This window comes from Ornithorhynchus anatinus, chromosome 3 (genome assembly GCF_004115215.2).
Source record: "Ornithorhynchus anatinus isolate Pmale09 chromosome 3, mOrnAna1.pri.v4, whole genome shotgun sequence".
Taxonomy (NCBI): domain Eukaryota; kingdom Metazoa; phylum Chordata; class Mammalia; order Monotremata; family Ornithorhynchidae; genus Ornithorhynchus; species Ornithorhynchus anatinus.
This window is the reverse complement of record NC_041730.1, coordinates 17,993,837-18,014,492: the sequence shown is the minus strand read 5'-3', so window position 1 is coordinate 18,014,492 and position 20,656 is coordinate 17,993,837. Positions and strand designations below refer to the sequence as shown.

At 49.0% G+C, this 20,656-nt stretch overlaps 1 protein-coding gene across 1 annotated transcript; it reads left to right on the top strand.

Moving 5' to 3' along the window:
* The first annotated feature begins 9,136 nt into the window (after positions 1-9,136).
* Positions 9,137-19,719, top strand: MS4A15 (membrane spanning 4-domains A15). The gene is made up of 6 exons (XM_007670604.3): positions 9,137-9,369; positions 11,202-11,324; positions 15,869-15,925; positions 16,849-16,941; positions 17,357-17,470; positions 19,492-19,719. The coding sequence occupies exons 1-6, from the start codon at positions 9,145-9,147 to the stop codon at positions 19,606-19,608; spliced, it is 729 nt and encodes a 242-aa protein (XP_007668794.3). The 5' UTR covers positions 9,137-9,144; the 3' UTR covers positions 19,609-19,719.
* Positions 19,720-20,656: the final 937 nt, after the last annotated feature.

Here is a 20,656-nt window from a genome sequence, read left to right as displayed (position 1 = left end):
CACATAGTAAGCGCTTAGCAAATACCAACGTAGTAGTAAATAGAAATTAAGCGACTAGCCTGAGGTCACACAGCAGTCTTGTGGAGGAGCTGCATTAGAACCCAGGTCATTCTGACTCCTAGGCCCATGCTCTGTCCGCTAGGCCAGCGGATATCAGCGAGGAAGCTTCTGTGTCAGTATACAAGCTGGTACATAGTGCTCTAAAGTACAGAGAAAGCCCTGTCAGGTAGGGCTCAGAGAAATAGCTTCCTGAATAACAGTAATAATAATAATTGTGGTATTTACTAAGTGCTTATTACGTGCCAAGCACTAAACTAATCGCTGGAGTAGATACAAGATAAGATCCCCCCAAGGGGCTGACAATCTAAGTAGAGGGGGTGAACAGATGCTGAATCCTTATTTGGCAGAGGAGGCAACTGAGGCACAGAGAAGTTAAAGGCCAAAGAGTAGGTATGTGGCCGAGCAAGGATCGGCACCCAGGTCCTCTGACTCCCCAGCCTGTGCTCTTTCCATGAGGCCCCCCCCCTGCCATAAATAATATTAATAATGTTGGTATTTGTTAAGCGCTTACTACGTAGCCGAGCACCGTCCTAAGCGCTGGGGCAGATACAAGGGAATGAGGTTGTCCCACATGAGGCTCACAGTCTTCATCCCCATTTTACAGATGAGGGAACTGAGGCACAGAGAAGTTAAGTGATTAAGGTCACACAGCTGACAGGTGGCAGAGGCGGGATTAGAACCCACGACCTCTGACTCCCAAGCCCGGGCTCTTTCCAGTGAGCCGCGCTGAAGAGCTAGGTATTTTCTCAATTCGGCACTGCCTGCTTTGAAGTAGGTCCAACACCTTGTCCTTCGAATCACTAGACTGTAAGATCCGTGTGGGCGGGGATCATGTTTACCAACTTTATCGTACTGTGCTTTCCCCAGATCTTCACCCAGTTAGTACAGTGCTCTGCACATAGTAAATGCTCCCAAAATAGCTCTGCTTGATCGACTGATGATCGGAGAGAGGAGAGATCAGGGAGAAAGTGGCCGTTATCATCTTGACTGTGAGGGTTTTCGAAAGTGGAGATGATCATCCGTTAAGCTGGGGAGTGGAGGGATAAAAGGCAGGTGGACTGTAAGCGCCTTGTGGGCAGGGAATGTGACTACCAACTCTGTTGTACTCTTCCAAGTGCTTAGTACAGTGCTCTACAAACAGTAAGCACTCAATAAATATCAGTGTTCAGTCGACTGGAATCTGGGATTGTAGGCAGGAGTGGAGAAAGGGGATGGTGCAGGAAGTCGGGGGTCTGGTTTGAATGTCAGAGAATCAGGGTGAGAGTTTAAATCACAGGAATGTCTTCCTCAAAACTGGCTTTTTAGGGCTCCTCATTTAATCAATCAATCAATCTGACGATGGGATTTATTGAGCATTTACTGTGGGCAGAGGAATATACCAAACACGGAAGTACAATACACTACCTGATCCCTTCCAACAAGGAGTTTACAGGTTATAGAGAAGCAGCGTGGCTCAGTGGAAAGAGCCCGGGCTTTGGAGTCAGGGGTCATGAGTTCGAATCCCGGCTCTGCCGCTTGTCAGCTGGGTGACTGTGGGCGAGTCACTTCACTTCTCTGTGCCTCAGTTCCCTCATCTGGAAAATGGGGATTAAGACTGTGAGCCCCACGTGGGACAACCTGATTCCCCTGTGTCTCCCCCAGCGCTTAGAACAGTGCTCTGCACATAGTAAGCGCTTAACAAATACCAACGTTATTATAATTATTATTATTATTATTATAGTGGGAGAGAGACATTAAAATAAATTATGGATAAGGAAAATAGAGTATAAGGATTTGTATGTAAGTGCAGTGGGGCTGAAGAGAGAAAAGAGAGAGAAGAGAATCGCGATCAGGACCAGTTTCCAAGCCGGCCACTAAGAAGAAGCATTTCACATGAGTATGTGTGAACTTCAGGGCGAGGTGGTGGAGCTGCACAGATTCAGGGGGAGAAGAAACAGGTCCAGCAGAGCAGAGGAAACCATGTGAGTATATTACCTTTAAAATTCATTATAAATATTTGGGGCTGGGGGGAAGATCACCCTTCTACAAAGAAGGGGTGAACCCTGGAACTCTCCTGGCTCCTGGGTGGTGAAGAAAGCAGATCGGTGAGGACGATGAATCCGATTACTTGAAGACAAGAGAGAAAACAGACATCAATAAGCCGGAGAGAAGGGTAAGGGGAGGGAGTTGGGATTCCGAGACTTGCCTGGCTCCTTTAAGGGGGAAACCCCCCCCCCCCCTTTAAACCTGCTCACACCTGTGGTTGAAGCTCCTAGCAACCTTAAAAATGGGCATTGGATTATTTGCCTGGATCACGGCTAGAGGAATGAAAATTTTCTACCGGACACTGTAAGCTCCTTGTGGGCAGGGAACATGTCTACCAACTCTGCTATAATGCATTTTCCCAACCTCTTAGTCCCGTGCTCTGCACACAATAAGACCTCAACAAATACCGTTGGTTGATTGATTGATTGCAATGGAAAATGTCTCTTGCCTGTTCCTCCTGCTGGGATCAGTTTTTCCAATTTGTGGATTTGTTTGCCAGTTTAGTTCTTGGCCAGGCTGTCTCCACTCCTGTCTTTTCAATGACGGGTATCCTGCCGGAGAAGATGCCTTTACACCCGGGGGTGAGAGAGTATCGTAAAAACGAATGGTCTGCAAATCCTAGATTCTGAATGATAATTTTGTGTTTTCTGTGTTTCCTAGAGAGGTCAACTAGCGAGGTCAAAAAAGACCCTCCCCGGCCCTTTTATATTGTGTGCTTCTGCTCTCTGGGGAGAGCTACCTAGCTATCGAAAACGTTGTACTGACAGATGGCTTTTGATTGTTGTTTTTCTTTATCCCCCATAACAGGCTGTGAGTCAGAGTACAGTAAGTACAGAATCCCTCATTTTGTTGCCAGGAGAGGCAAGAAGAAGAGATGCTTCTTGATGAAAGGTACAGTGAGCCAGGTGCAGAGTAGGGAGTAGAAACATAGAAACTGAGGGATTCCCAAGTCCTCACCTTTCTAATAAGAACAATAATAATAATGTTCGTATTTGTTAAGCACATACTACGTGCCAAGCACTGTGCTAAGGGTCAGGGTAGAATCGAGGTAATCGGGTTGTCCCACATGGAGCTCACGGTCTTCACCCCCATTTTACAGATGAGGTAAGTGAGGCACAGAGAAGTCAAGTGACTTACCCAGAGTCACACAGCTGATAAGTGGCGGGGGTGGGATTAGAACCCACGACCTCTGACTCCCAAGTCCGGGCTCTTCCCATTAAGCCAGGCTGCTTCACTAATAATAATAATAATAATAATAATAGTATCTGTTGAGTGCTTACTATGTGCCAGGCTCCGTACTTAGCGCTGGAGTAGACACAAGGTAATTGGATTGGACACAGTTTAAATCCCCATTTTCCAGAAGAAGTTACTGAGGCACAGAGAAGTGAAGTGACTTGTCCAAGGTCGCACAGCTAAGTGACAGAGCGGAGATTAAAACCCAGGCCTGCTCTATTCACTAATCCTCGCCGCTGTTGTGATTCTCACGGCTGTGCTCATGGGGTCGGGGGAGGAGGATAACTCCTCTTAGTACTCGGTGAGGGTCAGTAGGAGCTCCTACTGACCCCTCTGCAGAGGTCCAGCTCCGGGCTCAGCCGGGAGCTCCCTGAATGTCTCCGGCACGTGGGCCAGCCAGGAACATGGCTCGGGGTGGAGAAGGAAGTGAGGAGAGTCAGATTCCCCGCTCGGTCCCCCACTCTCTGGGACCATGGGGAGAGACAAGGGGGAGAGAAGAGGCGAGGCCTAGCCGAGCATGGGCCTGGGGGGGTCAAAGGACCTGGGTTTCTAATTCCAGCTCCACCATTCACCTGTTGTGTGCCCTTGGACAAGTCACTTCACTTCTCTGAGTCTCGGTTTCCTCATTTGTAAAATGGGGATTAAAACATCTGTTCTCCTCCTAGCCCCTTGCGGGCAGGAAATGTGTCAGTCTGTTGTATTTTCCCTAGTGCTTAGTACAGTGTCTTGCACACAGTGAGCACTTAATAAACACTACTGATTGATTACATAATGGACTGTCAGCCCCATGAGGAACAGGAACTGGGTCAGATCTGATTATCTTCTATCTCCCCCAGTACTTAGCACAGTGCTTGGCATTCATTCATTCATGTGGTATTTATTGAGCGCTTACTGTATGCAGAGCACTGTACTAAGCGCTTGGGAGACTACAATGCAACAAGAAAAAGACACATTCCCTGCCCACAACAAGCTTACAAAGTAGAGGGGGAGACTGATATTAATATGAATAAATAAAATCACAGAAACGTTCGTAAGTGCCGTGGGTCCGGAAAGGGGGCGGGGAGATGAACAAGGGGAGCGAGTCGGGGTGACCGAAGGGAGTGGAAGAAGAAGAAAGGAGGGATTAGTCAAGGAAGACCTCTTGGAGCTGTGCCTTCAGGAGAGTTTTGAAGGTGGCAAGAGTAATTGTCGGGTATAAAGAGAGAGGGCATTCCAGGCCAGAGGCAGGTCTGGGAGTGAGGTCAGTAGCATCTGCGGTGAGATGTATGAGATCAAGGTACAGTGAGAAGGTTACCATTAGCAAAGCAAAGTAGCACATAGTAAGTACTTTACAAATACCACCGTTACAATTATTATTATTTGAGACCCGACCCAGTCCCTCTGTTCAGGTAGCAGCCTACCTGAAGGCCGCGATCCAAGAGGAAAACCGAAGAGGCTGTTTCCATTCTATTTTCCCTCGGGGTCCCTTTGTCTGATCTCTCTTCTCACTGATAACACCTCCCAAATTAGTATCAACCTGTGAAGGAATGATCCACCTCCTTCTCCACCACATGAACGGACGTGTTAGAGAAGACTCAAATCCATCTGTCTGAGGCGGTTCTCTGCCCCTGACTGGTCGCCCAAGGTGGATGGTCCCCACGGCATCACTGGTTTCCGCATCACCGGCCCCAACAGCATTATTCCACGTCACTGGTCCCACGGTAATCTCTCCCGACCTGCGTCAACCCGGTTGACACAACTCCGCTCCCGGATGTCCGTCTGAGCCTCGTGAAAAGAGTCAAGCCACCCCAGGGAACAGGGGAGAGATGTTCGTATCTCTCATCTGTTTATCTCTGTTAATGTCCGTTTGCCCCTCTAGACCGTAAGCTCATTGTGGGCAGGTCGTGTGTGGGTTAATTGTTAGATTGTACTCTCCAAAGCGCTTAGTATAGTCATCTGCACACAGTAAGCGCTCAGTAAATACGACTGATTAAATGAAGGACTGAATCAATGGGAGAAAGAAACGAAAGGAAACAAACGATATCAGAGGGTAACGAGAATAATGACGGTTTCTGTCAAGCACCGTTCTAAGAGCTGAAGTAGAGATAAGGTGATCAGGTTGTCCCACACGGGGTTCACACTCTTAATCCTCATTTTTCAGATGAGGTAACTGAGGCGCAGAGGAGTAAAGTGACTTGCCCGAGGTCACACAGCCGACAAGTGGCAGAGCGGGGATTAGAACACACGTCCTCTGGCTCCCAAGCGCGTGCTCTTCCCACTAAGCCACGCTGCTTCTCAGAAAAGAGAATACAAGAGCTGTCAGTGACCTTCAGAGGTCATTTAGTCCAACCCCCTGTTTCCAGTCAGGTTGAATCCTAAACCACTGCAGATAGCTGAACCTCTCCCCTGTAGACTGAGCTCACTGTGGGCGGGGAACGTGTCTACCACCTCTGCTGCACCGGATCCTCCCAAGTGCTTAGTGCAGTGCTCCGCACTTGCTAATTGCTCAGTAAATACCACTGATTGATGTTTTTAAACACCTTCAAGAGAAGAGATTCCGCAGTCTCCTTTTGTAATAGGAGCCTCTGTTTCATCATCAGAAAGGAAGAGAGAGGACAGGGAGAGATTCCAGTCAGTTTTTAGGTCATGAAAGTTTCCCCTCGGGGGTGCTACCGGTGATGGAATACACTGATCTTTCTGCGTCTGTCAGCGTTACCTATATCCATTCTCTAAAACAGTGGGGCGCAGAATGGGTTTTCTCCCAGGGAGATTGCTTCAAAAGGCCCAAGAGTAGTTCCCACTGGATTTCTGATTTGAGACTAGTCTTCTCTGACTCCCAGGGAAAACCGAGTTAGCAGTTTCATCTGCAGAGTTCTCTGATGTGGCCAGCGTCGTTATTTTGGAGAGGCAGAGAAAGAAACGTAATTCCGTTTCATCGCAAAAGCTGCATGCTGCCTGACTCGTGAACGACCCAGGGATCCCGAGTCGAAACATCTGACTCTAAACTGACCTCTAATGTCCGGGAAGAGACCACTCCAAGCACCTCCAGTTCTCCTAGAATGAAATACGAACACCATGTTCAAGAAATGCTCACCCCATGGTCTCCTTCACAGACTTGATCAATCAGTCAGTCATTCAGAGGTATTTATGAAGCACTTACTGTGGGCAGAGCACTGTACTAGCACTTAAGAGAGTATAATATAACAGAGTTGGTATTTTTGTGCCCTGACCACAAGGAGCCAATCGTCTAGAGGGGGAGACGGACTTTCAAATAATTTACGGACCAGTGGATGCTGTGGGGCTGAGGTGGGGTGAATATCAGTCAATCCATGGTACTTGCTGAGTGCTTACTGGGTGCGGAGCCTTGCACTAAGCACTTGCAAGAGTATAATAGAACAGAGAAGCAGCGTGGCTCAGTGGAAAGAGCACGGGTCTGGGAGTCGGAGGTCATGAGTTCGAATCCCGCATCTGCCCCTTGTCAGCTGTGTGACTTAGGGCAAGTCACCTCTCTGTGCCTCAGTGACCTCGTCTGTAAAATGGGGATTAACCGTGAGCCTCACGTGGGACAACCTGATGACCCTGTATCTACCCCAGCGCTTAGAACCGTGCTCGGCACATAGTAAGCGCTTAACAAGTGCCAACATTATTAGAGTTGGTAGACATGTTCCCTGCCCACAGTGAACTTACAGTACAGAGGGGGTATAGATTCAAGTGTATAGGTGATGAAGAAGGAGAGGAAGCAGGGAAATGAGGGCTTGGTTGGGGAATGCCTCTTAGAAGAGATGTGATTTTAATGAGGTTGCTCAGAGGTTGCTAAGTAGCAACGCCATTTTCTCCATCGCCATCATCCTGCCGAACCCATAGAGACACGGGTCCCTGCCTCTCTGGTTTAGAGAAGCAGCAGGGCTCAGTGGAGAGAGCGTGGGCCTGGGAGTCAGAAGGACCCGGCTCCTAATCCTGCCTCCTCCACTTGTATGCTGTGGGACCTTGGACGAGTCATTTCACTTCCTCTGTGCCTCAGTTGCCTCACCTGTAAAATGGGGATTAAGACCGTGAACCCCACGTGCCCCACCTACGTAGCTGGGATCTACCTCGGCACTTATTACAGTGCCTGGCACATAATAAGATCTTAACAGATATCATTTCAAAAAAAATTATGGCCAGAGTAGATTTGTCCTGGCTGTTTCGTACAGTTATTCCGGCTCTGGTGTCTCTGCCATCTCAAAATCCCCAACCCAATGGGACGGCAGATCTATGCCCTGCTTCTAGTCCCAACTCCGGCTCAGGGCTACCAGGGTTGCCCTCCTTCCCTGGGCCCCACCCCGTCGGGGTTCTGGGTAGAGGAAGTGGCTTCCCTCCCTGGATTGGATCCCAAGGAGTTCAAAACCACAATCTCCCTCATCTTCAGAGGGCCCGGTTTGCCTGGATGATGACATGTTGACAAACCCCCTGGCTACTCTGGTGTTCACATGGTCTAGAGCTCAGCATAAAGCCGTTGTTCCAGAAGGATCATTGCTCCGTCGAAGATCCAGAGGTCCACTTTCCTCAGTCTCGGTGTTCTGGGATCGAAGATAGTAACACGGTTTTTGTATTGAATTTGTTAAGCCCTTACAATGTGTCGGGCACTGTACTAATTAGATGCAAGCTAATCAAGTTAGACACAGTCCCTGTCCCACATGGGGCTCCCAGTCTTACTCCCCTTTTTACAGACGAGGTCACTGAGGCACTGAAGCGTGAAGTGACTTGCTCAAGGTCACAGAGCAGACAGGTGGCTGAACCGGGATTAGAACTCAGCCTTTTGACACCCAAGCCCTTGCGCTGTCTGGTATATTGTTTCACTGTACTCTCCCAAGTGCTTAGCACAACGCTCTGCACGCAATAAGCGCTCAAAAAATACAGTTGACTGAGTCTATCCTTTCGGCAAGTCTGCTTCTCCTGGCTAAATTGGCCTGGAAGCATCTGGTTCGGGACGGCGGGTGCAGCTCCCATCGCCGGGGCTAATCCCAAAGAAAATTCCCTCTGGTGACAGTCTAGGCATCAATCGATCGATCGATCAGTGGTATTTATTGGGCATTTACTATGTGCCAAGCACTGCATCGATAAGGAGGGCATCCGTTAAGTGCTTAATATGTGTCAAGCACTGTACTAAGAGCTTGGGAGAGCACAACAGAGTTCCTCCATTCATTCAATCGTATTTACTGAGCTCTTACTGTGTGCGATTCTCTCTGCTAAGATCTTAGACTCTAAGCTCTTTGTGGGCAGGGAATATGTCTGTTATTTTGTGTGTTGTTCTCTCACAGGCGCTTAGTACAGTGCTCTTCAAAGCCCTTCTGACCCCCTTCAAAGCCCTACCGAAGGCACACCTCCTCCGAAAGGCCTTCCCAGACTAAGCCCCGGTTTTCCTCAGCTCCCCGTCCCTTCCGCGTCACCACAACTCTCGCCCTTTGCTCTTCCCCCCCCTTTCCCCACCCCACAGAACTTATATATATATATATATATGGCTATATCTATAATTCTATTTATATTGATGCCTGTCTACTTGTACTGCTGTCTGTCTGCTCCCCCGCCCCTCCTCCCACCAGACTGCAAGATTGTTGTGGGCGGGGGTTGTCTCTCTTTATTGCTGTACTGTAGTTTCCAAGCACTCAGTACAGTGCTCTGCACACAGTAAAGTGCTCAATAAATAAGATTGAATGAATGAATGCCCTGCATATAGCAAGAGCTCAATAAACACGACTGATTGTTGATCGGATAGAATTAACAAACAGAAGCCTCTCTTCTTGCCTAAGCCTAAAGTGGACAAGCTCATCTTCCGTGTTCATTCGCTTTCCAGCCTCTTTGGCCAGAATGACTTCAGCCGCTTCCTCCGATGGGGTGTTTGTGGTCATCCCCCCGAATAACAGCAGTGGCATCCAACCAGTTCCAGCTGGGCTTCCCCGGACCCTGTGCCACCCTCCAGGGATAATGCAGTTTGAGGACCAACCTCTGGGAATGCAGCCCCCGAGGCCCCCACGGTCGGCAAGCCTCAGGCCTCTGGAGACTTTCCTGAATGGTGAACCCAAAGCCCTGGGGGTAAGTAAGTCGCCCAAGTGCCTCCTTATACTTTGGGGAAGAACTGTATCTCTAATGGTTTAGGAGATGGGGAGCAGAGGAAGCGGATCATTTCGACCTGGAAGGGTCTGAGGACTGATAAACCTCACACCTTACCCCTTGGAGAAAGTGGAGAGAGAAAAAATCCATTCATTCAATCCTATTTATTAAGCGCTTACTGTGAGCATAGCACTGAACTAAGTGCTCGGGAAAGTACGCCACGACAATAAACAGTGACATTCCCTGCCCACAACGAGCTCACAGTCTAGAGGCGGGGAGACAGATATTCACACAAATAAGTAAAATGACAGTATATACGTAAGTGCTGTGGGGCTGGAGCTGGGGGGGAAGAGCAAAGGGAGCAAGTTAGGGCAACACAGGAGGGAGTGGGAGATGAAAAATGGTGGGGCTTAGTCTGGGAAGGCCTCTTAGAAGAGATGCGCCCTCAAGAAAGTAATCGTCTGTTGGATTTGAGGAGGGAGGGCGTCCCAGGCTAGAGGCAGGACGTGGACCAGAGGTCGGCGGCCAGGCAGGTGAGATAGAAGCACCGGGAGAAGGTCAGCACTAGAGGAGTGAAGTGTGCGGGCTGGGCTGTAGAAGGAGAGAGGTGAGGTGAGGTAGGAGGGGGCAAGGTGATGGACTGCTTTAAAGCCGATGGTGAGGAGTTTTTGCTTGAAATGGAGGTGAATGGGCAACCACTGGAGATTTTTGAGGAGGAGGGAATGATGAACTGAATGTTTTTGTAGAAGGATGATCCAGGCAGTGGAGTGAAGTATGGACTGGAATGGGAAGAGACGGAAGGTTGGGAGGTCAGCAAGGAGGCTGATGCAGTAATAAGATGATAAGATGAGGGACTGTATTAACGTGGTTTGGATGGAGAGGTAAAGAGACACAAGTTGTAACCAGAAATGAGCCCCCAGGGCCCCAGTTTGGCCTCCTGGAACCTGCCCATGTGTCCGCTTTTCCCCACCCTCATCACCCCCGTCCTTTCATTCATTCATTGATTCAATTGTATTTAGTGAGCACTTACTGAGTGCAGAGCACTGTACTAAGCACCTGGGAGAGTACAGTACAAGAGTTGGTAGACACCTTCCCTGGTCGCAACAAGCTTGCAGTCTAGGGAGAGAGTCATTAATTCTAGGCACTGAGGGGTTTGGGTCTAGGAGAATGTGGGTCAAGGAGGTGAATTTTAAGATAATATTATTATTACGATCTCCTCTTGAGATACTGCTGGGAGGGCACTCAGCAGTAAGAGAATGACTTTATAGAGTTCTGGGATTTTCCTATCTATTGTTTTAATAATAATAATAATAACGGTGGTATTATTAAGTGCTTACTATGTGCCAGGCACTGTACTAAGCACTGGAATAGATACAAGGTAATGGTGTTGGACACCGACCCTGATCCATATAGGGCTCACAGTCATAATCCCCATTTTGTAGATGAGGTAACCAAGGCCCAGAGAAGAGAAGTACTTGTCCAAGGTCACACAGCAGACAGGTGGCAGAGCCAGAAGTAGAACCTAGGTCCTTCTGCCTCCTAGGCCCGTGTTCTATCCACTAGACCACGCTGCTTCTCTTTAGCCCCAGCTGGGAGAACCATCGCCCGACGACAAGGGTCCGAACTTGGTGAAGGATAGAGGAGGGACGGAGAGGTGACGGAGCAGAAATCGGGCAGAACCAGAGAGGGTTAGTAGTTGAAATCAACAAACCCAGAATTCAAATCTCAGTATGTGTCTCCCTCTCTTTGCAAGCGCGTGACTTCCGTCCCTGTAAATCAGTTTCCATCCACCGTGCCCCGTTCATTTTCCACAGACGGTGCAGATCCTGATTGGCTTAATCTACATCAGTTTTGGCAGCGTGTTGCTGATGTTCCGGAGAGGTCACATGGGCATGTTCTTCATCGACGGAGGGATCCCTTTCTGGGGAGGATTGTGTGTGAGTGGAAAAAAAATGGAAGGAGGTCTTGAAGGTTTCTGGGATAACTGGGGCCGATCGATGGCTATTGTGAGGAGGATAAAACCAAGATCCCAAAATCTCTTAGGCATAAAGGAACACTGTCAGGCCACCAGTCAACAGGTCTGAATCTAGTAGCCTCGGGATCCAAGACGGTTAATTAACTAGGGGCTTGGAGTGTGAGTTTATCAATTATTCAATCAAACAGTGTATTCATTGAGTGTGTACTGGGTGTAGACCACGGTACTAAGAACTCGGGAAGAGTACAGTGCCATGGAGTTGGTAGATCTGAGCCCTGCCCAGAAGGATCTTTAAGTCTAGAGATGGAGATCGATGCTAAAATAAATTAGAGTAATGGGTCTAGTCTCTTAAACAATCAGCAGCATTATTGAGTCCTTACTCTGTACAGAGCACTGTACTAAGAGTCTGGGAGAGTAAAATTGAATGAATAGACCCGATCCCCGCCCGAAAAGAGTTTACAATCAGAGACCGACATGAAAACACATCACAGGCTAGGGGAAGGAAGAGAATTTAAAGATTTGTACACACGTCCCCATTTTGCAGATGAGGAGACTGAGGCACAGAGAATTTAAATCACTTGCCTAAAGCCACACAGTAGGTAAGGGGTGGAGCCTGGATTGGAATCCGGGTCCTCCGACTCCCGAGCCCCTAGGTACGGTTTAAAGATACGTTCATCAACCCGGGAGCATCGAGAGAGATGACGATGAGGCCTGATGAGTAAGTTGGCCTGAGTGCCCGCCCTTGAGAAGCTTCCCATCATTAGAGATTAATGATAAGTCGGGATAATTGATGGATCATCTGAGCGGCACTGTGAAACTGTTGCCAAAGAACAACCGATAAAAGGATAAGGACAAAGGGGATGGGGGTGGTATCTAGATAAGGAACAGAGTTAGCAACCGGGACAGAAATAGATGTCTAGCTGAGTAATCTTGCTATCTGGGGACTTGCAAAGAGGTTGGTGAAATTTCAAACGACACTGTCTCCAGCAACAGAAATTGCATCTGCAAGTGATAGCACTACAGAGAGAATCAAAATCCTATCCAGCGGCATGGCCTGGTAGATAAAGCACGGATCCGGGAGTCCGAAGGACCTGGGTTCTAATCCCAACTCTGCCGTTTGAGCAAGTCACAAAAAGGAGCGACTTTTCCAATCCCAACTCCTTCTCTGTGCCTCAGTTATCTCATCTGGAGTTAACTGAGACCGTGAGTCCCGTGCGGGACACGGCGGTTAAGACCGTGAGTCCCGTGTGGGACACGGACTGTGTCCAACCTGTCTAGCTTGTATCTACCCTAATACTTAGCACGGTGCCTGGTACCTGGTATGCCTTAACAAATACCGTTTTAAAAAATCTCCCGGGGCACTGGTCCTCTATTTCGGGAAATCCGGATTCAGATTCTGGACAGGCGAATACGATTAACGGCATCTAACACTAGCCTGACTTGGAAAGAGAAGACCAGGTCTCCGACTTACACGTACTTCTGATTCTGATCTGTGAAGCGGAAATCTCCAGAAAAAGATTTCAGAAAAACAGGGAGCCAGAGGTTGGGCTGAGTTGGGTCACTTTAGGCCGAAAGGAAAAGGCTGATATTTCGAAGTTATAACTTCATGGTATTTGTCTCATAGCAGACAACATTCTACGTGGCTCAGTGGGAAGAGCCCGGGCTATGGAGTCGGAGGGCATGAGTTCGAATCCCGGCTCGGCCACTTGTCAGCTGTGTGACTGTGGGCAAGTCACTTCACTTCTCTGGGCCTCAGTTCCCTCATCTGGAAAATGGGGATTAAGAGTGTGAGCCCCACATGGGACATCCTGATTCCCCCGTGTCTACCCCAGCGCTTAGAACAGTGCTCGGCACATAGTAAGCGCTTAACAAATACCAACATTATTATTATTATTATTATTATCATCTTGTGTACTGGCAGCTCTCTGGACCCCAACAAAAGGATGGGTTCTCTTCTCTTGTGAATATGCATGGTGTGGGGGATAGAGCACGGGCCTGGGAGTCAAAAGGTCATGGGTTCTAATGCCGGCTCCACCACTGGTCCGTTGTGTGACCTTGGACAAGTCACTTCGCTCTTCCGATGCCTCAGTTACCTCCTCTGTAAAATGGGGATTGAGACAGAGAGCCCAACGAGGGAAAGGGACTGTGTCCACCCCGATTTACTTATACCCACCCCAGTGCTTAGAGCAGTGACTGGCACATACTAAGCACATAACAAATACGATGATTATTATTATTATTCTTATTTTGCAGGAGGGCATTGGTGTGTGTGAGGGAATAATCCGAATAATAATAATGGTATTTGTTAAGCACTTACTATGTGCCGGGCACTGTGCAGAGAAGCGGCGTGGCTCGGTGGAAAGAGCACGGGCTTTGGAGTCAGAGGTCATGGGTTCGAATCCCGGCTCCGCCACCTGTCAGCTGTGTGACTGTGGGCGAGTCACTTCACTTCTCTGGGCCTCAGTTACCTCATCTGTAAAATGGGGATGAAGACCGTGAGCCCCACGTGGGACAACCTGATTCCCTTGTGTCTACCCCAGCGCTTAGAACAGTGCTCGGCACATAGTAGGCGCTTAATAAATGCCAACATTATTACTAAGTGCTGGAGTGGATACAGGCAAATCGGGTTGGACACAGTCCCTGTCCTACTTGGGGCTCACAGTCACAGTCCCCACTTTATAGATGAGGTAACTGAGGCCCAGAGAAGTGAAGTGACTTGCCCAAAGGTCACACAGCAGTCAAGTGGTGGAACCAGGACAACTGGGGCATTTGTTAAGCACTTGCTATATTCAATCTTTTATTCATTCAATCGTGTTTACTGAGTGCTTACTGCATGCAGAGAACTAATAATAATAATGTTGGTATTTGTTAAGCGCTTACTATGTGCCGAGCACTGTTCTAAGCGCTGGGGTAGACACAAGGGAATCAGGTTGTCCCACGTGGGGCTCACAGTCTTCATCCCCATTTTCCAGATGAGGTAACTGAGGCCCAGAGAAGTGAAGTGACTCGCCCACAGTCACACAGCTGACAGGTGGCGGAGCCGGGATTCGAACCCATGACCTCTGACTCCAAAGCCCGTGCTCTTTTCACTGAGCCACGCACGCTGCTTCTCAATAAATGCTTGGGAAAGTACAGACAGCAATAAAGAGAGGCAATCCCTGCCCACAACCAGCTCACAGTCTAGAGGGGGGAGCTCACATACAACATAATCAGGTCATACGTGGGGCTTACAATCTAATAACAACAATAATAATAATAATAATAATAATAATAACGCCATTTGTTAAGCACTTATATTGTGCCAGGCACTGTACTAAGTCCGGGATGGATACGAGGTAATAATAATGTTGGTATTTGTTAAGCGCTTACTATGTGCCGAGCACCGTTCTAAGCGCTGGGGTAGGCACAGGGGAATCAGGTTGTCCCACGTGGGGTTCACAGTCTTAATCCCCATTTTACAGATGAGGGAACTGAGGCACAGAGAAGTGAAGTGACTTGCCCACAGTCACACAGCTGCCAAGTCGAACCCATGACCTCTGACTCCCAAGCCCTGGCTCTTTCCACTGAGCCCCCGCTGCTTCTCAATCAGGTTGGATGCAGTCCATGTTCCACACGGGACTCCCAGTCTTAATCTCCATTTTACAGATGAGGTAACTGAGATACAGAGGAGTTAAGCGACCCGCCCGAGGTCACACAGCAGACAAGTGACAGAGTGGAGATTAGAACTCAGATCCTTCTGACTCCCAGGCCCTGGCTCTATCCACTTAGCCATGCTGCTTCTCAATTTAATTTAATTTGTAAATGCTTAAACACCCCACAGTAAGGGCCTCTAAAGGGACCCATAAGATCAGAGCCCTCACTTAGCCATGTCAAATGCAGTGGAAGACACTTGAAGCCAGTCAACCAGTCCTATTCATTCTCAGTCTCTAAGTAGGAAGGAGAACAGGTACTGAATCCCCATTTTGCAGGTGAGGAACTGAGGCACAGAGAATTTAAGTGATTCGCCTAAGGCCACGCAGTAGGCACATAGTGGAGCCTGGATTAGAATCCAGATCCTCTGACTCCCAAATCCACTAGGCCACAATGCTTCCCTCCTTCCATCAGACACTCTGTAGATACAATTTATGAGAAAAATCCTCAGCTAAAAGCTCTCTGCGTATGTCCATGATACAGTCAACTCCTTTTCACCCCAGGCTTTAAGATTTCTCACCTCAGGCCAGTGTGATCCAAGAAAAGCCTCTTCTTTTCTTTTCTCACTCACTCTCTCCACTTTCCACATCACCCACCACCACTATCATCAGTCTTCCCACTCAATCAACTAGTCAGTGGTATTTATTGGGTGCTTACTGGGTACAGAGCACCATGCTAAGTGCTTGGGTGAGTACGATATAACCTAGTTGGTGAACGCATTCCCTGCCCATACCCTCCATATCCAACTGTCATTCCTGTGAAAACGAATTGGTCTGAGGGCTAATTCAACAGCTTTCCCTGCCTTTCTCCCTCAAGTTCATCATTTCTGGATCCCTCTCCGTGGCAGCCGAAAAGAATCATACCAACTGTTTGGTGAGCTTTAACTCTTTTTTGTTTATTTCTCAGTAGAAAGTCAGGGAGATGGTTACTTTAATGACTCCATAGCTCTGCTTTGCGCAGCCAAATCCTTGAGTGAAGTCAGTCTAGAAGAAAAAGGAATTTGATCGCTTATTTCGATGAAGACTGTGAAGGATAAACAGGGAAGGAGAGATGGAGATAGTCCTTTCACGACAACTTCTAGAGTTGTGTGGGAAATTTGGAGACAATGAAGTCGAGGATGAAGTTAACACGAAATCCCCATTTTATACCTTACGGGCGGGCTCCCCCTGGAAAGTATTTGGATACGAAACGTGAAGAACCAAAAAGAAATATCCGTAGGATGAATCCGGAGACATTTTCTCCTCTGTGTCGAAGAGATCAGACAGGTGGAAATGATGATATTCTGCCTCACGTTAAAATAAGCATTTAAATCTCCCCCATTTTCCTTGCAATTACAGTTGAATCCCACACCGAGAGAGATACAGATCGATTGAAATCCACCAGCTCTCTTTCAGATACTCAGGCCGGTGTTCCTGGAACGTATCTAGATTTCCCTAGAGCAATATGAAGCAAAAAAGAGCTAATGCCTGCCAAATTTGTTCCTCTAGAAGAGCAGAGACGTGGCCTAGACCAAGTGAAAGGCATTGGTGGTGGAGTCCATCGGTCTGTCCGTAATCATCCAAATCACGAATCCAAGATATCGGACGAACTCATGTCTCGTGGCAATGGGACCCGGTTCATTGAGATCTGGGTCTATCGGGACACCAAAGAGCACTCACCATAAGTGAAACTGAACTGATTTCATTCATTTCCGGAGATGATGTTTGCAGTGTTTACAGACTATATTTACAGTACTTCTGAAATGTGGAGAAAATCATTATTTCTGGCGCCTGAAGCTATTGATATCTGTCCTTCAGGTGAAAAGCAGTCTAGGAATGAATCTAGTGAGTACCATCGCTTCCTTTGCTGGGACAGCCATCTTGCTGATGGATTTTGGAGTGACTAACTGGGTAAGTAGTCACACTCTACCCGGGGCTTTGAATTCTGAAACTGTTGAACTTGATTTAACATCGAGGGGGGAGACGATACAGTATCCCAAACAAACCTCCAGGGGCAAAGATTCCAGAACGTTCAGATGGCTCCAGGACCCCTAGATTTAGAAAGAGGGGAAAGGAAGGTTTTTCGATTTGGAGTAAACCGGGAGGGAATAAAGGACCTCTAATTCCAGAAATACCGGGTCTCGGACTCCGATAGTGTTTAGTTGCTTCTGTGAAGGGCTCTCCTCCCATCGAAAGGGAAGAATCCCGAGCGGGGATGAGAACTCAACTTTAGTTCTTTCCCTTTTAAACCCATCAATCTACCCAACTTCCAGGAACAGGGTGCTCTCTTGTCATCTTCATTCCCAGCATGGTTTTGTGTTTCCAGGACGTGGGGAGGGGTTACTTGGCAGTGCTTGTCATCTTCACCATCTTGGAGTTCTTCATCGCCGTCGTCGCTTCGCATTTTGGGTGCCAGGCCGCTCGCTCCGGCTCTAATGCAGTGAGTGCTTCCCATTCCCCCGGGAGGAGGGGAGGAGAGAGGGAGGGGACAGAATGTCTTGGGAAGGCTGTTTTAACTTTAATAATAATAATAATAATGGTATTTGTTAAGCGCTTACTATCTGGCAAGCACTGTTGTAAGCGCTGGGGTAATTACAAGGGAATCAGGCTGTCCACGTGGGGCTCACAGTCTTAATCCCCATTTTACAGATGAGGTAACTGAGCCACAGAGAAGTTAAGTGATTTGCCCAAGGCCACACAGCGGACAAGTGGCGGAGCCGGGATTAGAAACCACGACCTCTGACTCCCAAGCCCGTCCTCTCGCCACGACGCCACGCTGCTTCTTTTACTTTCTCCTCCTGATCTGCTCGGATGGGGAAGGTGACAGAGAACACAGAGCTAGAATCCTTTGAGGCCACGTCGGAGGCCAAATCCTGGGACTGGCTGGACCAGTGGTCTGACCTCTTGAAGTGCCTTTGTTCTTATGCGCTCCTCGGGAAATCAATCAATGGTATTTATCGACCGCTTCGTGGGTGCAGAACACTGTGCTGAGGAACCCAAAATATTGACAGTACTTCTCTGATTCTTTCCTGCAGATATATGGGAATGAGAAGAGAAGCAGCATGGCTCAGGGGAAAGAGCAGGGGCTTTGGAGTCCGAGATCATGGGTTCGAATCCCGGCTCTGCCACTTGTCAGCTGGGTGACTTTGGGCAAGTCACTTCACTTCTCTGGGCCTCAGTTACCTCATCTGGAAAATGGGGATTAAGACCGTGAGCCCCACGTGGGACAACCTGATTCCCTTGGGTCTCCCCCAGCGCTTAGAGAAGTGCTCTGCACATAGTAAGCGCTTAACAAATACCAACATTATTATTATTGATGAGGAGAGGCGGACGAGGGGAATACACCGATACGTCCTGGACGGGCAGACGTCGAAGATGGGGCCAAGAAAGGCGACTCACAGGCTCTCCTCACGTTGGGGGATTCTACTCAACGTCTCTCTGGTTCAGAGTAACCTCCAGTGTCCCCAGAGAAAGTTGGGATAGAGATTCTCCGGGGAAAAGCAGTCCAAATGCCAGCTCCCGAATGTGTGAAGGGATAGGAACCTTCAGGCGGTACAGCGGCGAGCCAGACTCCCCGGGGCCTCGGTGAAAAGGCGAATCGCCCGTGGGTGAAAAGGCGGAGCACCTCGCAGCCGCCGGTAGTCCCAGTTTCCAGCCGGAAGTACTTTTTGAGTCCTCCCCTTGTACGTGGGTGCCGAATTTCCCAACAGTTCAGCGGCTCTCGTGGAATCGCCTTCTAACTACCTGGGGCCAGCTATCTTCGTCTCCTTCACCTCAACTGGCAGAGAAAATCATCTGGTTACCTGTCGAGAAGGCGTCTCCTCCCCGTGCAAAGGGGACACTGAGTTGAATGCCAAGGAGACGAAGGAATAAGCGCGGAATAAATACCTCTCAGGCAGAGGTGTGAGAGAATAAATGATGAAAAATAGTGGCACCTTACGAGTGTCCACATAGAGGAGCTCTAATACAGAGACGGGAAATATCAACCACTGAATCCAACCCCCGAGGGATGGTCGGGATGCCGGTACCCTCCCGCTTCAGTCCACGCGGCCTGGAATGGCGTGGCACGGGCAGGCGGCGAGAGCCGCGCTTCCTTCCGATGCAAACGAGCGTTTGGCTGCAGCCCCTCGGGGAAAGCCGGAAGTTGCCTCTCGTGACGAAGTGAATGATAATAATAACGGGATTTGTTAAGCGCTCACTATGTGCCAGCGACTGTTCTGAGCGCCAGACTTGAGTGGCTACTCCCTCTAGACTCTGAGATCCCCGTGGGCAGAGATCATATCTACTAAGTCGGTTTCGTGCTGGTAGGCTCCCAAGTACTGAGCGCGGCGCTCCGCACACAGGAAGCACTCCGTGCGAACCACTGATTCACTTAGTCCAGTGCACTGCGTATGATGAGCGCTCAGTAAATACCGCCGGCGGATGGATTGATCGAAAGATGGCCGCGTTTGTGTTTTGCAGCCGGTGATTTTCCTGCCGAATGCCTTCAGCAGTGACTTCGGTATCCCCGGTCCAGCCGCCACCCCTCCCCCGGCCTATGACAACGTGGCTTATCTGCCCAAGGAATTGAATGAGTAGAAGGTGGAAGAGGAATTCCATGTGTGCCCTCCCTGAAAGAACCACCGACCCCTTCTGCTCCATTCTATCCTCCTAGAGAAGCAGCGTGGCTCAGGGGAGAGAGCACGGGAGGCAGAGGTCATGGGTTCGAATCCCAGCTCTGCCACGTGTCAGCTGTGTGACTGGGGGCAAGTCGCTTCACTTCTCTGGGCCTCACTTCCCTCATCTGTAAAATGGGGATGAAGACCGTGAGCCTCATGAGGGACAAGCTGTTCACCCTGTATCTACCCCAGCGCTTAGTACAGTGCTCTGCACATAGTAAGCTCTTAACAGATACCGGCATTATTATTCTTTCCGGTGTCACCCTCTCACTGAAGAGGTACCGTCCTCTCCGTATCACGTCCTCTTTTCTCTCTCACATCCACACGGAACGGAAGTTGAGCTGCTCAGGCTCAGGTGTGGTAAACCCCCCGTAAGAGAGGGAAGGGACCCCGTTCTCTGGCCGTCCAGAATCAGGGAGAAATCAATCAGTCGGTGGCATTTATTGAATGCTTAGGGTGTGCAGAGCACTGTACTAAGCGCTTGGGAGAGTGCAATATTTCAGAGCTGGGAGACGGGTTCCCTGCCCACAGTGAGCTTACAGTCTAGACGGGGAGACAGAAATGGATGGAAATAAATAAATGATGGACACGTACATGAGTATTTTTAGGGCTGAGGGAGGGGTGAATGAAGCGTGCAAATCCAAATACGAGAGTGATGCAGAAGGGAGTGGGAGAAGAGGAGATGAGCCTAGTCAGGGAAGACCTGATGGAAGAGAGATGATTAAGCAGGGGGACCTCCAGCTCTCTGAAAAGCAGGACCCCAAGTTTTTTTTTTATGGTATCTGTTAAGCGCTTAATACGTGCCAAGCAGTCTTCTAAGCAGTAAGGTCGTGGCTCAGTGGAAAGAGCATAGGCTTGAGAGTCAGAGGTCATGGGTTCTAATCCCGGCTCCGCCACTTGTCAGCTGGATGACTTCGGGCCAGTCACTTCTCTGTGCCTCAGTTCCTTCATCTGTAAAATGGGGATTA